The sequence below is a fragment of the Salvelinus alpinus genome, chromosome 5 (genome assembly GCF_045679555.1).
Source record: "Salvelinus alpinus chromosome 5, SLU_Salpinus.1, whole genome shotgun sequence".
NCBI lineage: Eukaryota > Metazoa > Chordata > Actinopteri > Salmoniformes > Salmonidae > Salvelinus > Salvelinus alpinus.
Genome location: NC_092090.1, coordinates 23,620,170 through 23,639,716, shown reverse-complemented (window position 1 = coordinate 23,639,716; position 19,547 = coordinate 23,620,170). Strand labels below are relative to the sequence as shown.

The 19,547-nt window shown below is 47.8% G+C and overlaps 1 protein-coding gene across 1 annotated transcript in view; it reads left to right on the top strand.

The window, feature by feature from the left end:
- LOC139575272 (fibrillin-1-like) overlaps nt 1-19,547 on the top strand; it is a 119,179-nt gene that overhangs the window by 26,658 nt on the left and 72,974 nt on the right. Inside the window, exons 7-9 of the mRNA XM_071400231.1 lie at nt 1-120; nt 9,324-9,449; nt 12,575-12,700. The exon at nt 1-120 is cut by the window's left edge and continues 78 nt beyond it. Of these exons, the coding sequence (XP_071256332.1) occupies nt 1-120; nt 9,324-9,449; nt 12,575-12,700 (372 nt within the window). The remainder of the gene's footprint in view (nt 121-9,323; nt 9,450-12,574; nt 12,701-19,547) is intronic.

Here is a 19,547-nt window from a genome sequence, read left to right as displayed (position 1 = left end):
AGACGCTGTGCTGTGCCACCGTGGGGAGGGCATGGGGACACCCCTGTGAGATGTGCCCCGCCCAGCCTCACCCCTGCAGGAGAGGATTTATACCCAACCACCGTACTGGAGCTTGTCAAGGTACAGTAACACACCTGAGCTCAGTGTAGGTGTGTGTCTGTGTGTTCGTCTCTCCCTCTTTCTCCATCTTAACCCAGAGTAACACCCCTTACCCATCCAGAGGATTAGGTTAATTGGGTTAAATGAGGGCTGGGTGTCAGGGTACCTCCTGGGTAAAGAATGCCGGCAGACACCTACCGCGGCGGGGCTGTCAGAGAGAGGAACACGGGTCAGTGGCAGCTCCACGTGGGTGAGCAGCTCATTTCTGGTAACACAGCAATGGTCCAGCCCTGACCCAGACCCAGAAACATTATGGTCCAGCCCTGACCCAGACCCAGCAACATTATGGCTCAGCGCTGACCCAGACCCAACATTATGGTCCAGCCCTGACCCAGACCCAGAAACATTATGGTCCAGCCCTGACCCAGACCCAGCAACATTATGGTCCAGCCCTGACCCAGACCCAGCAACATTATGGTCCAGCCCTGACCCAGACCCAACAACATTATGGTCCAGCCCTGACCCAGACCCAACATTATGGTCCAGCCCTGACCCAGACCCAACAACATTATGGTCCAGCCCTGACCCAGACCCAGCAACATTATGGTCCAGCCCTGACCCAGACCCAGCAACATTATGGTCCAGCCCTGACCCAGACCCAGCAACATTATGGTCCAGCCCTGACCCAGACCCAACAACATTATGGTCCAGCCCTGACCCAGACCCAGCAACATTATGGTCCAGCCCTGACCCAGACCCAGCAACATTATGGTCCAGCCCTGACCCAGACCCAACAACATTATGGTCCAGCCCTGACCCAGACCCAGCAACATTATGGTCCAGCCCTGACCCAGACCCAGCAACATTATGGTCCAGCCCTGACCCAGACCCAACAACATTATGGTCCAGCCCTGACCCAGACCCAACATTATGGTCCAGCCCTGACCCAGACCCAACAACATTATGGTCCAGCCCTGACCCAGACCCAGCAACATTATGGTCCAGCCCTGACCCAGACCCAGCAACATTATGGTCCAGCCCTGACCCAGACCCAGCAACATTATGGTCCAGCCCTGACCCAGACCCAACAACATTATGGTCCAGCCCTGACCCAGACCCAACAACATTATGGTCCAGCCCTGACCCAGACCCAACAACATTATGGTCCAGCCCTGACCCAGACCCAACATTATGGTCCAGCCCTGACCCAGACCCAGCAACATTATGGTCCAGCCCTGACCCAGACCCAGCAACATTATGGTCCAGCCCTGACCCAGACCCAGCAACATTATGGTCCAGCCCTGACCCAGACCCAGCAACATTATGGTCCAGCCCTGACCCAGACCCAGCAACATTATGGTCCAGCCCTGACCCAGACCCAACAACATTATGGTCCAGCCCTGACCCAGACCCAACAACATTATGGTCCAGCCCTGACCCAGACCCAGCACCATTATGGCTCAGCGCTGACCCAGACCCAACAACATTATGGTCCAGCCCTGACCCAGACCCAGCACCATTATGGCTCAGCGCTGACCCAGACCCAACATTATGGTCCAGCCCTGACCCAGACCCAGCACCATTATGGCTCAGCGCTGACCCAGACCCAACATTATGGTCCAGCCCTGACCCAGACCCAACAACATTATGGTCCAGCCCTGACCCAGACCCAGCAACATTATGGCTCAGCGCTGACCCAGACCCAGCAACATTATGGCTCAGCGCTGACCCAGACCCAACAACATTATGGTCCAGCCCTGACCCAGACCCAACAACATTATGGTCCAGCCCTGACCCAGACCCAACAACATTATGGTCCAGCCCTGACCCAGACCCAACAACATTATGGTCCAGCCCTGACCCAGACCCAACAACATTATGGTCCAGCCCTGACCCAGACCCAGTAACATTATGGTCCAGCCCTGACCCAGACCCAGCAACATTATGGTCCAGCCCTGACCCAGACCCAGCAACATTATGGTCCAGCCCTGACCCAGACCCAGCAACATTATGGTCCAGCCCTGACCCAGACCCAACAACATTATGGTCCAGCCCTGACCCAGACCCAGCAACATTATGGTCCAGCCCTGACCCAGACCCAACAACATTATGGTCCAGCCCTGACCCAGACCCAGCAACATTATGGTCCAGCCCTGACCCAGACCCAACAACATTATGGTCCAGCCCTGACCTAGACCCAACAACATTATGGTCCAGCCCTGACCCAGACCCAGAACAACATTATGGTCCAGCCCTGACCCAGAACAACATTATGGTCCAGCCCTGAACCAGAACAATATTATGGTCCAGCCCTGATCCAGAACAATATTATGGTATTGTCAAGCTGGACAGAGTGTAGAGACTATATATGACTGTTATCAAACTGGACAGAGTGTAGAGACTATAGATGACTGTTATCAAGCTGGACAGAGTGTAGAGACTATAGATGACTGTTATTAAGCTGGACAGAGTGAAGAGACTATAGATGACTGTTATCAAGCTGGACAGAGTGAAGAGACTATAGATGACTGTTATCAAGCTGGACAGAGTGTAGAGACTATAGATGACTGTTATCAAGCTGGACAGAGTGTAGAGACTATAGATGACTGTTATCAAGCTGGACAGAGTGAAGAGACTATAGATGACTGTTATCAAGCTGGACAGAGTGAAGAGACTATAGATGACTGTTATCAAGCTGGACAGAGTGAAGAGACTATAGATGACTGTTATCAAGCTGGACAGAGTGTAGAGACTATATATGACTGTTATCAAGCTGGACAGAGTGTAGAGACTATAGATGACTGTTATCAAGCTGGACAGAGTGTAGAGACTATAGATGACTGTTATCAAGCTGGACAGAGAGAAGAGACTATAGATGACTGTTATCAAACTGGACAGAGTGAAGAGACTATAGATGACTGTTATCAAGCTGGACAGAGTGTAGAGACTATAGATGACTGTTATCAAGCTGGACAGAGTGAAGAGACTATAGATGACTGTTATCAAGCTGGACAGAGTGAAGAGACTATAGATGACTGTTATCAAGCTGGACAGAGTGAAGAGACTATAGATGACTGTTATCAAGCTGGACAGAGTGAGGAGACTATAGATGACTGTTATCAAGCTGGACAGAGTGAAGAGACTATAGATGACTGTTATCAAGCTGGACAGAGTGAAGAGACTATAGATGACTGTTATCAAGCTGGACAGAGTGAGGAGACTATAGATGACTGTTATCAAGCTGGACAGAGTGAAGAGACTATAGATGACTGTTATCAAACTGGACAGAGTGAAGAGACTATAGATGACTGTTATCAAGCTGGACAGAGTGAAGAGACTATAGATGACTGTTATCAAGCTGGACAGAGTGAAGAGACTATAGATGACTGTTATCAAACTGGACAGAGTGAAGAGACTATAGATGACTGTTATCAAGCTGGACAGAGTTTAGAGACTATAGATGACTGTTATCAAGCTGGACAGAGTGAGGAGACTATAGATGACTGTTATCAAGCTGGACAGAGTGTAGAGACTATAGATGCTGGACAGAGTGAAGATACTATAGATGACTGTTATCAAGCTGGACAGAGTGTAGAGACTATAGATGACTGTTATCAAGCTGGACAGAGTGAGGAGACTATAGATGACTGTTATCAAGCTGGACAGAGTGTAGAGACTATAGATGACTGTTATCAAACTGGACAGAGTGAGGAGACTATAGATGACTGTTATCAAGCTGGACAGAGTGTAGAGACTATAGATGACTGTTATCAAGCTGGACAGAGTGTAGAGACTATAGATGACTGTTATCAAGCTGGACAGAGTGAGGAGACTATAGATGACTGTTATCAAGCTGGACAGAGTGTAGAGACTATAGATGACTGTTATCAAACTGGACAGAGTGAGGATACTATAGATGACTGTTATCAAGCTGGACAGAGTGAGGAGACTATAGATGACTGTTATCAAGCTGGACAGAGTGTAGAGACTATAGATGACTGTTATCAAGCTGGACAGAGTGAAGATACTATAGATGACTGTTATCAAGCTGGACAGAGTGAAGAGACTATAGATGACTGTTATCAAGCTGGACAGAGTGAAGAGACTATAGATGACTGTTATCAAGCTGGACAGAGTGAAGAGACTATAGATGACTGTTATCAAGCTGGACAGAGTGTAGAGACTATAGATGACTGTTATCAAGCTGGACAGAGTGAAGATACTATAGATGACTGTTATCAAGCTGGACAGAGTGAAGAGACTATAGATGACTGTTATCAAGCTGGACAGAGTGTAGAGACTATAGATGACTGTTATCAAGCTGGACAGAGTGAAGATACTATAGATGACTGTTATCAAGCTGGACAGAGTGAAGAGACTATAGATGACTGTTATCAAGCTGGACAGAGTGAAGAGACTATAGATGACTGTTATCAAGCTGGACAGAGTGAAGAGACTATAGATGACTGTTATCAAGCTGGACAGAGTGTAGAGACTATAGATGACTGTTATCAAGCTGGACAGAGTGAAGAGACTATAGATGACTGTTATCAAGCTGGACAGAGTGTAGAGACTATAGATGACTGTTATCAAGCTGGACAGAGTGTAGAGACTATAGATGACTGTTATCAAGCTGGACAGAGTGAAGAGACTATAGATGACTGTTATCAAGCTGGACAGAGTAAAGAGACAATAGATGACTGTTATCAAGCTGGACAGAGTGAAGAGACAATAGATGACTGTTATCAAGCTGGACAGAGTGAAGAGACTATAGATGACTGTTATCAAGCTGGACAGAGTGAGGAGACTATAGATGACTGTTATCAAGCTGGACAGAGTGTAGAGACTATAGATGACTGTTATCAAACTGGACAGAGTGAAGAGACTATAGATGACTGTTATCAAACTGGACAGAGTGAGGAGACTATAGATGACTGTTATCAAACTGGACAGAGTGTAGAGACTATAGATGACTGTTATCAAGCTGGACAGAGTGAAGAGACTATAGATGACTGTTATCAAACTGGACAGAGTGAGGAGACTATAGATGACTGTTATCAAACTGGACAGAGTGTAGAGACTATAGATGACTGTTATCAAGCTGGACAGAGTGTAGAGACTATAGATGACTGTTATCAAGCTGGACAGAGTGTAGAGACTATAGATGACTGTTATCAAGCTGGACAGAGTGAAGAGACTATAGATGACTGTTATCAAGCTGGACAGAGTAAAGAGACTATAGATGACTGTTATCAAGCTGGACAGAGTGAAGAGACTATAGATGACTGTTATCAAGCTGGACAGAGTAAAGAGACTATAGATGACTGTTATCAAGCTGGACAGAGTGTAGAGACTATAGATGACTGTTATCAAGCTGGACAGAGTGAAGAGACTATAGATGACTGTTATCAAGCTGGACAGAGTGAAGAGACTATAGATGACTGGTATCAAGCTGGACAGAGTGAAGAGACAATAGATGACTGTTATCAAGCTGGACAGAGTGTAGAGACTATAGATGACTGTTATCAAGCTGGACAGAGTGTAGAGACTATAGATGACTGTTATCAAGCTGGACAGAGTGAAGAGACTATAGATGACTGTTATCAAACTGGACAGAGTGAGGAGACTATAGATGACTGTTATCAAACTGGACAGAGTGTAGAGACTATAGATGACTGTTATCAAGCTGGACAGAGTGTAGAGACTATAGATGACTGTTATCAAGCTGGACAGAGTGTAGAGACTATAGATGACTGTTATCAAGCTGGACAGAGTGTAGAGACTATAGATGACTGTTATCAAGCTGGACAGAGTGTAGAGACTATAGATGACTGTTATCAAGCTGGACAGAGTGAAGAGACTATAGATGACTGTTATCAAGCTGGACAGAGTGAAGAGACTATAGATGACTGTTATCAAGCTGGACAGAGTGTAGAGACTATAGATGACTGTTATCAAACTGGACAGAGTGAGGAGACTATAGATGACTGTTATCAAACTGGACAGAGTGAAGAGACTATAGATGACTGTTATCAAGCTGGACAGAGTGTAGAGACTATAGATGACTGTTATCAAGCTGGACAGAGTGAAGAGACTATAGATGACTGTTATCAAGCTGGACAGAGTGTAGAGACTATAGATGACTGTTATCAAGCTGGACAGAGTGAAGAGACTATAGATGACTGTTATCAAGCTGGACAGAGTGAAGAGACTATAGATGACTGTTATCAAACTGGACAGAGTGAGGAGACTATAGATGACTGTTATCAAGCTGGACAGAGTGAGGAGACTATAGATGACTGTTATCAAGCTGGACAGAGTGAGGAGACTATAGATGACTGTTATCAAGCTGGACAGAGTGAGGAGACTATAGATGACTGTTATCAAGCTGGACAGAGTGAGGAGACTATAGATGACTGTTATCAAGCTGGACAGAGAGAAGAGACTATAGATGACTGTTATCAAGCTGGACAGAGAGAAGAGACTATAGATGACTGTTATCAAACTGGACAGAGTGTAGAGACTATAGATGACTGTTATCAAGCTGGACAGAGTGAGGAGACTATAGATGACTGTTATCAAGCTGGACAGAGTGAGGAGACTATAGATGACTGTTATCAAGCTGGACAGAGTGAGGAGACTATAGATGACTGTTATCAAGCTGGACAGAGAGAAGAGACTATAGATGACTGTTATCAAGCTGGACAGAGTGTAGAGACTATAGATGACTGTTATCAAGCTGGACAGAGTGAAGAGACAATAGATGACTGTTATCAAGCTGGACAGAGTGTAGAGACTATAGATGACTGTTATCAAGCTGGACAGAGTGTAGAGACTATAGATGACTGTTATCAAGCTGGACAGAGTGAGGAGACTATAGATGACTGTTATCAAGCTGGACAGAGTGAGGAGACTATAGATGACTGTTATCAAGCTGGACAGAGTGAGGAGACTATAGATGACTGTTATCAAGCTGGACAGAGAGAAGAGACTATAGATGACTGTTATCAAGCTGGACAGAGTGAAGAGACAATAGATGACTGTTATCAAGGCTGAGGCCTGAGGACAGGAGCTGAGGCCCGAGGACAGGAGCTGAGGCCTGAGGACAGGGGCTGAGGCCTGAGGACAGGGGCTCAGGCCTGAGGACGGAGGCTGAGGACAGGGAATCAGGCCTGAGGATGGAGGCTGAGGCTGAGGATAGAAGCTGAGGCCTGAGGACAGGGTTTGGGGCTGGCAGACGCTCTGCAACTCTTGGCCTCTCCTCTAGTTCTCCAGAGGGAGACATTCCTCCCTCCCTCCCTCCCTCCCTCCCTCCCTCCCTCCCTCCCTCCCTCCCTCTCTCTTTTTCTCTATTCTCCCCTCTCTTAACCCTCTCTTCTCTCTCTCGTCTGGCTGAGGGACGTAGCATAGCAGAGGCTGTACTCTGGTTTACTACTCCCTGTGTGTGTGTGTGTGTGTGTGTGTGTGTGTGTGTGTGTGTGTGGGGGGGGGGGGGGGGGGGGTGCATATGCATACAGAGCAAGGTTGGGATGGTAAGTGTTTGGAAGAGTGACTGTGTGAGCTCAGACATACACAACCCCAAGAGAACTCTAAACAAGAAGATCTCACGCACTGGGACGATCTCCACCCTGCTCTCACGCACTGGGACGATCTCCACCCTGCTCTCACGCACTGGGACGATCTCCACCCTGCTCTCACGCACTGGGACGATCTCCACCCTGCTCTCACGCACTGGGACGATCTCCACCCTGCTCTCACGCACTGGGACGATCTCCACCCTGCTCTCACTCACTGGGACGATCTCCACCCTGCTCTCACGCACGGTGACGATCTCCACCCTGCTCTCACTTACGGTGACGAACTCCACCCTGCTCTCACGCACGGTGACGATCTCCACCCTGCTCTCACTCACTGGGACGATCTCCACCCTGCTCTCACGCACGGTGACGATCTCCACCCTGCTCTCACGCACTGGGACGATCTCCACCCTGCTCTCACGCACTGGGACGATCTCCACCCTGCTCTCACGCACGGTGACGAACTCCACCCTGCTCTCACGCACTGTGACGATCTCCACCCTGCTCTCACTCACTGGGACGATCTCCACCCTGCTCTCACTCACTGGGACGATCTCCACCCTGCTCTCACGCACTGTGACGATCTCCACCCTGCTCTCACGCACTGTGACGATCTCCACCCTGCTCTCACGCACTGGGACGATCTCCACCCTGCTCTCACGCACTGGGACGATCTCCACCCTGCTCTCACGCACTGTGACGATCTCCACCCTGCTCTCACGCACTGTGACGATCTCCACCCTGCTCTCACGCACTGGGACGATCTCCACCCTGCTCTCACGCACTGTGACGATCTCCACCCTGCTCTCACGCACTGTGACGATCTCCACCCTGCTCTCACGCACTGGGACGATCTCCACCCTGCTCTCACTCACTGGGACGATCTCCACCCTGCTCTCACGCACTGGGACGATCTCCACCCTGCTCTCACGCACTGGGACGATCTCCACCCTGCTCTCACGCACTGGGACGATCTCCACCCTGCTCTCACGCACTGTGACGATCTCCACCCTGTTCTCACGCACTGGGACGATCTCCACCCTGCTCTCACGCACTGGGACGATCTCCACCCTGCTCTCACGCACTGGGACGATCTCCACCCTGCTCTCACTCACTGGGACAATCTCCACCCTGCTCTCACTCACTGGGACGATCTCCACCCTGCTCTCACTCACTGGGACAATCTCCACGCCTGCTCTCACTCACTGGGAGGGACTGTGTATTCTGTTCATTTGTATGAGTGTGGGTGTATGAGTGTGGGTGTATGAGTGTGGGTGAGTATGTGGGGATGTGTGATCGTATGTGTTTGTTTTTGGTTTTACTAACCTTATGGGGACCAGAAGTCCTAAGGTAAGGGTTAGAATTATGGTTAGGGTTAGAATTAGGGTTAAGGTTAGGGGTTAGGTTTAGGGTTAGGGTTAGAATTAGGGATAGGGTTAGGTTTAGGGTTAGAGTTTGGGGTTAGGGTTAGGTTTAGGGTTAGAGTTTGGGGTTAGGGTTAGGTTAAGTGTTAGGGCTAGTAAAAATAGGGGTTTGAATGGGAATACATTGTTTGGTCCCTACAAGGATAGTAAAGTAAACATGTGTGTGTGTGTGTGTGTGTGTGTGTGTATACTGTGTTGCTAACAGTGTGTTCTGTGTGTGTAGATGTGGATGAGTGCCAGGCCATCCCAGGTCTGTGTCAGGGTGGGAACTGTATCAACACTGTTGGATCCTTCCAGTGTAAATGTCCTGCTGGACACAAGTTCAATGAGATCACACAGAAATGTGAAGGTAAGACTGTCTCACACACATGCATGCACACACACACACACACACACACACACACACACACACACACACACACACACACACACACACACACACACACACACACACACACACACACACACACACACACACACACACACGTGCGCACACACATGCGCGCACTCACACACACACACACACACATGCGCGCACACACACACACAAGTCAGACTCAGACTCAGACTTACATGTATATCAGAACATTTAAAGGTCATTTAAAGGTCATATTTTGTCAGAAGCAAATATTCAGTATTCAGTGTAAGGAGTCAACTTTACTCAGTATAAGGAATATGTTTATTGAGCATACAGTTAGTGTTCACTCTGAACGTCCTCGGGGCTACTGTGTCACATACACTAGGTACAATGTACTTCTTTCGTTTCTCCCTGTCACCCAGACTCTGGGATTTCAAATAACTTTATTAGTTTGACATGTCCTAATTGTATCCAGTAAAGGCCAGAGCTGAAAGGCGTTTGCGATGAGTTGTGGTTGTTGCAGCGTCAGTCAGGATGTTATAATGATCAGTGTAGGGAAACAGACCACACACACATCCCCTACATCACTACCTCCATACACTACTCTGACATTATCCCTCATTAAATCAAACCTGCTCTCTACTTTCTCTAAGCCACTTCATTTGATTTAATTGAATCAGAGCAGACTTCATCTGGTTTAATGTACATTTAATGGAGCAGATTGAACTACAGATCTAACTCTCTTCATGTCAGTGTGAGGACCTACCCTTGGTGAGGGCTGAACACAGACACATTCATCTATGATCGCCCTAGCAGAGTGGTACAGAATGCAGACCTTGTTCAAATACATTTACTCCTGAGGTGCTGACCTGTTCCACCCTCGACAACCACTGTGATTATTATTATTTGACCCTGCTGGTCATCAAGGAACATTTGAACATCTTGGCCATGTTCTGTTATAATCTCCACCCAGCACAGCCAGAAGAGGACTGGCCACCCCTCATAGCCTGGTTACTCTCTAGGTTTCTTTCTAGGTTCTGGCCTTTCTAGGGAGTTTTTCCTAGCCACCGTGCTTCTACACCTGCATTGCTTGCTGTTTGGGGTTTTAGGCTGGGTTTCTGTACAGCACTTTGTGACATCAGCTGATGTAAAAAGGGCTATATAAATACATTTGATTTGATTTGAAATACTATTTGAAATCATTTAGCGTTTGTTGAGCGTTTGTTTTAGCCTTGTCTGGAGTTCCAGGTGGGTGGGGTTTGTGACTTTCCTATTTGCTCCGTTGCTAAATCAAGCACATATACAGTATTTGAAATAATTTTCAGTACTATTTGAACCCCGGTGTGAGAGCATGGCCGTCCCTCTGTTTCAGTACTATTTGAACCCCGGTGTGAGAGCATGGCCGTCCCTCTGTTTCAGTACTATTTGAACCCAGGTGTGAGAGCATGGCCGTCCCTCTGTTTCAGTACTATTTGAACCCCGGTGTGAGAGCATGGCCGTCCCTCTGTTTCAGTACTATTTGAACCCAGGTGTGAGAGCATGGCCGTCCCTCTGTTTCAGTACTATTTGAACCCAGGTGTGAGAGCATGGCCGTCCCTCTGTTTCAGTACTATTTGAACCCAGGTGTGAGAGCATGGCCGTCCCTCTGTTTCAGTACTATTTGAACCCAGGTGTGAGAGCATGGCCGTCCCTCTGTTTCAGTACTATTTGAACCCCGGTGTGAGAGCATGGCCGTCCCTCTGTTTCAGTACTATTTGAACCCCGGTGTGAGAGCATGGCCGTCCCTCTGTTTCAGTACTATTTGAACCCAGGTGTGAGAGCATGGCCGTCCCTCTGTTTCAGTACTATTTGAACCCCGGTGTGAGAGCATGGCCGTCCCTCTGTTTCAGTACTATTTGAACCCCGGTGTGAGAGCATGGCCGTCCCTCTGTTTCAGTACTATTTGAACCCCGGTGTGAGAGCATGGCCGTCCCTCTGTTTCAGTACTATTTGAACCCCGGTGTGAGAGCATGGCCGTCCCTCTGTTTCAGTACTGTTTGAACCCCGGTGTGAGAGCATGGCCGTCCCTCTGTTTCAGTACTATTTGAACCCCGGTGTGAGAGCATGGCCGTCCCTCTGTTTCAGTACTATTTGAACCCCGGTGTGAGAGCATGGCCGTCCCTCTGTTTCAGTACTATTTGAACCCCGGTGTGAGAGCATGGCCGTCCCTCTGTTTCAGTACTATTTGAACCCCGGTGTGAGAGCATGGCCGTCCCTCTGTTTCAGTACTATTTGAACCCCGGTGTGAGAGCATGGCCGTCCCTCTGTTTCAGTACTATTTGAACCCCGGTGTGAGAGCATGGCCGTCCCTCTGTTTCAGTACTATTTGAACCCCGGTGTGAGAGCATGGCCGTCCCTCTGTGGAACACCAGAAGACGGAGGTTATATTATGACTGTCCTGTTAAAGAACCAGACTCTTCAGAATAAAAACCTGCTCTGAGCACTTCCTTGAGACTTACATGAATAAAGCCTTATTCTAGAACTGTGAATAATATTGGCAAATTAACGAAGAAGACAGACAAGTCGTAACAGGCCTGATTCAGACAAGCAGCCAGAGCAGGGTTGGTTTGCAGTGTTCTGCAGGGTTTGTGGTGCTAATTTGCAGGGTAAAAGTATGCACGGTTTTATGCCCAGAAATAATGGCAGGAAAACTGGCCTGTGTCAAAACCATTTCAGATATATTTCTGAACTGCCATGGATGTGAAATACAGTCAGTGGTTAGCTGTCTGACAAACACTCCAATAGAAATATCCTGTGACACAGTTCTTCACATTGTCATGGCTAACGTGTTGAAGCCACGCTCTTAAACACTGCAGTCCAGTCGACTTTAGTCTTGTCACAGTTGATTATCACCACAGTTGTTGTCTGTATGTCTACATGCTGTGAAACACATTGCAATTTGGCAATAATAACGATTTACTCCTCTCCTCTCCTCTCCTCTCCTCTCCTCTCCTCTCCTCTCCTCTCCTCTCCTCTCCTCTCCTCTCCTCTCCTCTCCTCTCCTCTCCTCTCCTCTCCTCTCCTCTCCTCTCCTCTCCTCTCCTCTCCTCTCCTCTCCTCTCCTCTCCTCTCTCCAGATCTAGATGAGTGTTCTAGCATCCCAGGTCTGTGTAGTGGAGGAGAGTGTTCCAACACGGTGGGCAGCTACTTCTGCAGGTGTTCTCAGGGCTACTACACTCCAGTGGATGGCTCCAGGTGTATAGGTAAGCCTCCTCCTCCATACTGTACCAGCAGCCTGGCTTTAATCTGCTCTCTACCTGGAACTCTACCAGCTGTTCTTTACTCTGCTCTCTACCTGGAACACTACCTGCTGTTCTTTACTCTGCTCTCTACCTGGAACTCTACCAGCTGTTCTTTAATCTGCTCTCTACCTGGAACTCTACCAGCTGTTCTTTAATCTGCTCTCTACCTGGAACTCTACCAGCTGTTCTTTACTCTGCTCTCTACCTGGAACTCTACCAGCTGTTCTTTACTCTGCTCTCTACCTGGAACTCTACCAGCTGTTCTTTACTCTGCTCTCTACCTGGAACTCTACCAGCTGTTCTTTAATCTGCTCTCTACCTGGAACTCTACCAGCTGTTCTTTACTCTGCTCTCTTCCTGGAACTCTACCAGCTGTTCTTTACTCTGCTCTCTACCTGGAACTCTACCAGCTGTTCTTTACTCTGCTCTCTACCTGGAACTCTACCAGCTGTTCTTTAATCTGCTCTCTACCTGGAACTCTACCAGCTGTTCTTTACTCTGCTCTCTACCTGGAACTCTACCAGCTGTTCTTTACTCTGCTCTCTACCTGGAACTCTACCAGCTGTTCTTTACTCTGCTCTCTACCTGGAACTCTACCAGCTGTTCTTTAATCTGCTCTCTACCTGGAACTCTACCAGCTGTTCTTTACTCTGCTCTCTTCCTGGAACTCTACCAGCTGTTCTTTACTCTGCTCTCTACCTGGAACTCTACCAGCTGTTCTTTACTCTGCTCTCTACCTGGAACTCTACCAGCTGTTCTTTACTCTGCTCTCTACCTGGAACTCTACCAGCTGTTCTTTACTCTGCTCTCTTCCTGGAACTCTACCAGCTGTTCTTTACTCTGCTCTCTACCTGGAACTCTACCAGCTGTTCTTTACTCTGCTCTCTTTCTGTAACTCTACCAGCTGTTCTTTAATCTGCTCTCTACCTGGAACTCTACCCGCTGTTCTTTAATCTGCTCTCTACCTGGAACTCTACCAGCTGTTCTTTACTCTGCTCTCTACCTGGAACTCTACCAGCTGTTCTTTACTCTGCTCTCTACCTGGAACTCTACCAGCTGATCTTTACTCTGCTCTCTACCTGGAACTCTACCAGCTGTTCTTTACTCTGCTCTCTACCTGGAACTCTACCAGCTGTTCTTTACTCTGCGCTCTACCTGGAACTCTACCAGCTGTTCTTTACTCTGCTCTCTACCTGGAACTCTACCAGCTGTTCTTTAAGCTGCTCTCTACCTGGAACTCTACCCGCTGTTCTTTACTCTGCTCTCTACCTGGAACTCTACCCGCTGTTCTTTACTCTGCTCTCTACCTGGAACTCTACCAGCTGTTCTTTAAGCTGCTCTCTACCTGGAACTCTACCAGCTGTTCTTTACTCTGCTCTCTACCTGGAACTCTACCCGCTGTTCTTTGCTCTGCTCTCTACCTGTAACTCTTCCAGCTGTTCTTTACTCTGCTCTCTACCTGGAACTCTACCAGCTGTTCTTTACTCTGCTCTCTTCCTGGAACTCTACCAGCTGTTCTTTACTCTGCTCTCTACCTGGAACTCTACCAGCTGTTCTTTACTCTGCTCTCTTCCTGTAACTCTACCAGCTGTTCTTTAATCTGCTCTCTACCTGGAACTCTACCCGCTGTTCTTTAATCTGCTCTCTACCTGGAACTCTACCAGCTGTTCTTTACTCTGCTCTCTACCTGGAACTCTACCAGCTGTTCTTTACTCTGCGCTCTACCTGGAACTCTACCAGCTGTTCTTTACTCTGCTCTCTACCTGGAACTCTACCAGCTGTTCTTTACTCTGCTCTCTACCTGGAACTCTACCAGCTGTTCTTTACTCTGCGCTCTACCTGTAACTCTACCAGCTGTTCTTTACTCTGCTCTCTACCTGGAACTCTACCAGCTGTTCTTTAAGCTGCTCTCTACCTGGAACTCTACCAGCTGTTCTTTACTCTGCTCTCTACCTGGAACTCTACCCGCTGTTCTTTACTCTGCTCTCTACCTGGAACTCTACCAGCTGTTCTTTAAGCTGCTCTCTACCTGGAACTCTACCAGCTGTTCTTTACTCTGCTCTCTATCTGGAACTCTACCCGCTGTTCTTTGCTCTGCTCTCTACCTGTAACTCTTCCAGCTGTTCTTTACTCTGCTCTCTACCTGGAACTCTACCAGCTGTTCTTTACTCTGCTCTCTTCCTGGAACTCTACCAGCTGTTCTTTACTCTGCTCTCTACCTGGAACTCTACCAGCTGTTCTTTACTCTGCTCTCTTCCTGTAACTCTACCAGCTGTTCTTTAATCTGCTCTCTACCTGGAACTCTACCCGCTGTTCTTTAATCTGCTCTCTACCTGGAACTCTACCAGCTGTTCTTTACTCTGCTCTCTACCTGGAACTCTACCAGCTGTTCTTTACTCTGCGCTCTACCTGGAACTCTACCAGCTGTTCTTTACTCTGCTCTCTACCTGGAACTCTACCAGCTGTTCTTTACTCTGCTCTCTACCTGGAACTCTACCAGCTGTTCTTTACTCTGCGCTCTACCTGTAACTCTACCAGCTGTTCTTTACTCTGCTCTCTACCTGGAACTCTACCAGCTGTTCTTTAAGCTGCTCTCTACCTGGAACTCTACCAGCTGTTCTTTACTCTGCTCTCTACCTGGAACTCTACCCGCTGTTCTTTACTCTGCTCTCTACCTGGAACTCTACCAGCTGTTCTTTAAGCTGCTCTCTACCTGGAACTCTACCAGCTGTTCTTTACTCTGCTCTCTACCTGGAACTCTACCAGCTGTTCTTTACTCTGCTCTCTACCTGGAACTCTACCAGCTGTTCTTTACTCTGCTCTCTACCTGGAACTCTACCAGCTGTTAATTAATCTGCTCTCTACCTGGAACTCTACCAGCTGTTCTTTACTCTGCTCTCTACCTGGAACTCTACCAGCTGTTCTTTAATCTGCTCTCTACCTGGAACTCTACCAGCTGTTCTTTACTCTGCTCTCTACCTGGTACTCTACCAGCTGATCTTTACACTGCTCTCTACCTGGAACTCTACCAGCTGTTCTTTACTCTGCTCTCTACCTGGAACTCTACCAGCTGTTCTTTAAGCTGCTCTCTACCTGGAACTCTACCAGCTGTTCTTTACTCTGCTCTCTACCTGGAACTCTACCAGCTGTTCTTTAAGCTGCTCTCTACCTGGAACTCTACCCGCTGTTCTTTACTCTGCTCTCTACCTGGAACTCTACCAGCTGTTAATTAATCTGCTCTCTACCTGGAACTCTACCAGCTGTTCTTTAAGCTGCTCTCTACCTGGAACTCTACCAGCTGTTCTTTACTCTGCTCTCTACCTGGAACTCTACCCGCTGTTCTTTGCTCTGCTCTCTACCTGGAACTCTACCAGCTGTTCTTTACACTGCTCTCTACCTGGAACTCTACCAGCTGTTCTTTACACTGCTCTCTACCTGGAACTCTATCAGCTGTTCTTTAATCTGCTCTCTACCTGGAACTCTACCAGCTGTTAATTAATCTGCTCTCTACCTGGAACTCTACCAGCTGTTCTTTACTCTGCTCTCTACCTGGAACTCTACCAGTTGTTCTTTACTCTGCTCTCTACCTGGAACTCTACCAGCTGTTCTTTACTCTGCTCTCTTCCTGGAACTCTACCAGCTGTTCTTTACTCTGCTCTCTACCTGGAACTCTACCAGCTGTTCTTTACTCTGCTCTCTACCTGGAACTCTACCAGCTGTTCTTTAAGCTGCTCTCTACCTGGAACTCTACCAGCTGTTCTTTACTCTGCTCTCTACCTGGAACTCTACCAGCTGTTCTTTAAGCTGCTCTCTACCTGGAACTCTACCCGCTGTTCTTTACTCTGCTCTCTACCTGGAACTCTACCAGCTGTTAATTAATCTGCTCTCTACCTGGAACTCTACCAGCTGTTCTTTAAGCTGCTCTCTACCTGGAACTCTACCAGCTGTTCTTTACTCTGCTCTCTACCTGGAACTCTACCCGCTGTTCTTTGCTCTGCTCTCTACCTGGAACTCTACCAGCTGTTCTTTACACTGCTCTCTACCTGGAACTCTACCAGCTGTTCTTTACTCTGCTCTCTACCTGGAACTCTACCAGCTGTTCTTTAATCTGCTCTCTACCTGGAACTCTACCCGCTGTTCTTTAATCTGCTCTCTACCTGGAACTCTACCAGCTGTTCTTTACTCTGCTCTCTACCTGGAACTCTACCAGCTGTTCTTTACTCTGCGCTCTACCTGGAACTCTACCAGCTGTTCTTTACTCTGCTCTCTACCTGGAACTCTACCAGCTGTTCTTTACTCTGCTCTCTACCTGGAACTCTACCAGCTGTTCTTTACTCTGCGCTCTACCTGTAACTCTACCAGCTGTTCTTTACTCTGCTCTCTACCTGGAACTCTACCAGCTGTTCTTTAAGCTGCTCTCTACCTGGAACTCTACCAGCTGTTCTTTACTCTGCTCTCTACCTGGAACTCTACCCGCTGTTCTTTACTCTGCTCTCTACCTGGAACTCTACCAGCTGTTCTTTAAGCTGCTCTCTACCTGGAACTCTACCAGCTGTTCTTTACTCTGCTCTCTACCTGGAACTCTACCAGCTGTTCTTTACTCTGCTCTCTACCTGGAACTCTACCAGCTGTTCTTTACTCTGCTCTCTACCTGGAACTCTACCAGCTGTTAATTAATCTGCTCTCTACCTGGAACTCTACCAGCTGTTCTTTACTCTGCTCTCTACCTGGAACTCTACCAGCTGTTCTTTAATCTGCTCTCTACCTGGAACTCTACCAGCTGTTCTTTACTCTGCTCTCTACCTGGTACTCTACCAGCTGATCTTTACACTGCTCTCTACCTGGAACTCTACCAGCTGTTCTTTACTCTGCTCTCTACCTGGAACTCTACCAGCTGTTCTTTAAGCTGCTCTCTACCTGGAACTCTACCAGCTGTTCTTTACTCTGCTCTCTACCTGGAACTCTACCAGCTGTTCTTTAAGCTGCTCTCTACCTGGAACTCTACCCGCTGTTCTTTACTCTGCTCTCTACCTGGAACTCTACCAGCTGTTAATTAATCTGCTCTCTACCTGGAACTCTACCAGCTGTTCTTTAAGCTGCTCTCTACCTGGAACTCTACCAGCTGTTCTTTACTCTGCTCTCTACCTGGAACTCTACCCGCTGTTCTTTGCTCTGCTCTCTACCTGGAACTCTACCAGCTGTTCTTTACACTGCTCTCTACCTGGAACTCTACCAGCTGTTCTTTACACTGCTCTCTACCTGGAACTCTATCAGCTGTTCTTTAATCTGCTCTCTACCTGGAACTCTACCAGCTGTTAATTAATCTGCTCTCTACCTGGAACTCTACCAGCTGTTCTTTACTCTGCTCTCTTCCTGGAACTCTACCAGCTGTTCTTTAAGCTGCTCTCTACCTGGAACTCTACCAGCTGTTCTTTACTCTGCTCTCTACCTGGAACTCTACCAGCTGTTCTTTAAGCTGCTCTCTACCTGGAACTCTACCCGCTGTTCTTTACTCTGCTCTCTACCTGGAACTCTACCAGCTGTTAATTAATCTGCTCTCTACCTGGAACTCTACCAGCTGTTCTTTAAGCTGCTCTCTACCTGGAACTCTACCAGCTGTTCTTTACTCTGCTCTCTACCTGGAACTCTACCCGCTGTTCTTTGCTCTGCTCTCTACCTGGAACTCTACCAGCTGTTCTTTACACTGCTCTCTACCTGGAACTCTACCAGCTGTTCTTTACACTGCTCTCTACCTGGAACTCTATCAGCTGTTCTTTAATCTGCTCTCTACCTGGAACTCTACCAGCTGTTAATTAATCTGCTCTCTACCTGGAACTCTACCAGCTGTTCTTTACTCTGCTCTCTACCTGGAACTCTACCAGCTGTTCTTTACTCTGCTCTCTTCCTGGAACTCTACCAGCTGTTCTTTACTCTGCTCTCTACCTGGAACTCTACCAGCTGTTCTTTACTCTGCTCTCTTTCTGTAACTCTACCAGCTGTTCTTTAATCTGCTCTCTACCTGGAACTCTACCCGCTGTTCTTTAATCTGCTCTCTACCTGGAACTCTACCAGCTGTTCTTTACTCTGCTCTCTACCTGGAACTCTACCAGCTGTTCTTTACTCTGCTCTCTACCTGGAACTCTACCAGCTGATCTTTACTCTGCTCTCTACCTGGAACTCTACCAGCTGTTCTTTACTCTGCTCTCTACCTGGAACTCTACCAGCTGTTCTTTACTCTGCGCTCTACCTGGAACTCTACCAGCTGTTCTTTACTCTGCTCTCTACCTGGAACTCTACCAGCTGTTCTTTAAGCTGCTCTCTACCTGGAACTCTACCCGCTGTTCTTTACTCTGCTCTCTACCTGGAACTCTACCCGCTGTTCTTTACTCTGCTCTCTACCTGGAACTCTACCAGCTGTTCTTTAAGCTGCTCTCTACCTGGAACTCTACCAGCTGTTCTTTACTCTGCTCTCTACCTGGAACTCTACCCGCTGTTCTTTGCTCTGCTCTCTACCTGTAACTCTACCAGCTGTTCTTTACTCTGCTCTCTACCTGGAACTCTACCAGCTGTTCTTTACTCTGCTCTCTTCCTGGAACTCTACCAGCTGTTCTTTACTCTGCTCTCTACCTGGAACTCTACCAGCTGTTCTTTACTCTGCTCTCTTCCTGTAACTCTACCAGCTGTTCTTTAATCTGCTCTCTACCTGGAACTCTACCCGCTGTTCTTTAATCTGCTCTCTACCTGGAACTCTACCAGCTGTTCTTTACTCTGCTCTCTACCTGGAACTCTACCAGCTGTTCTTTACTCT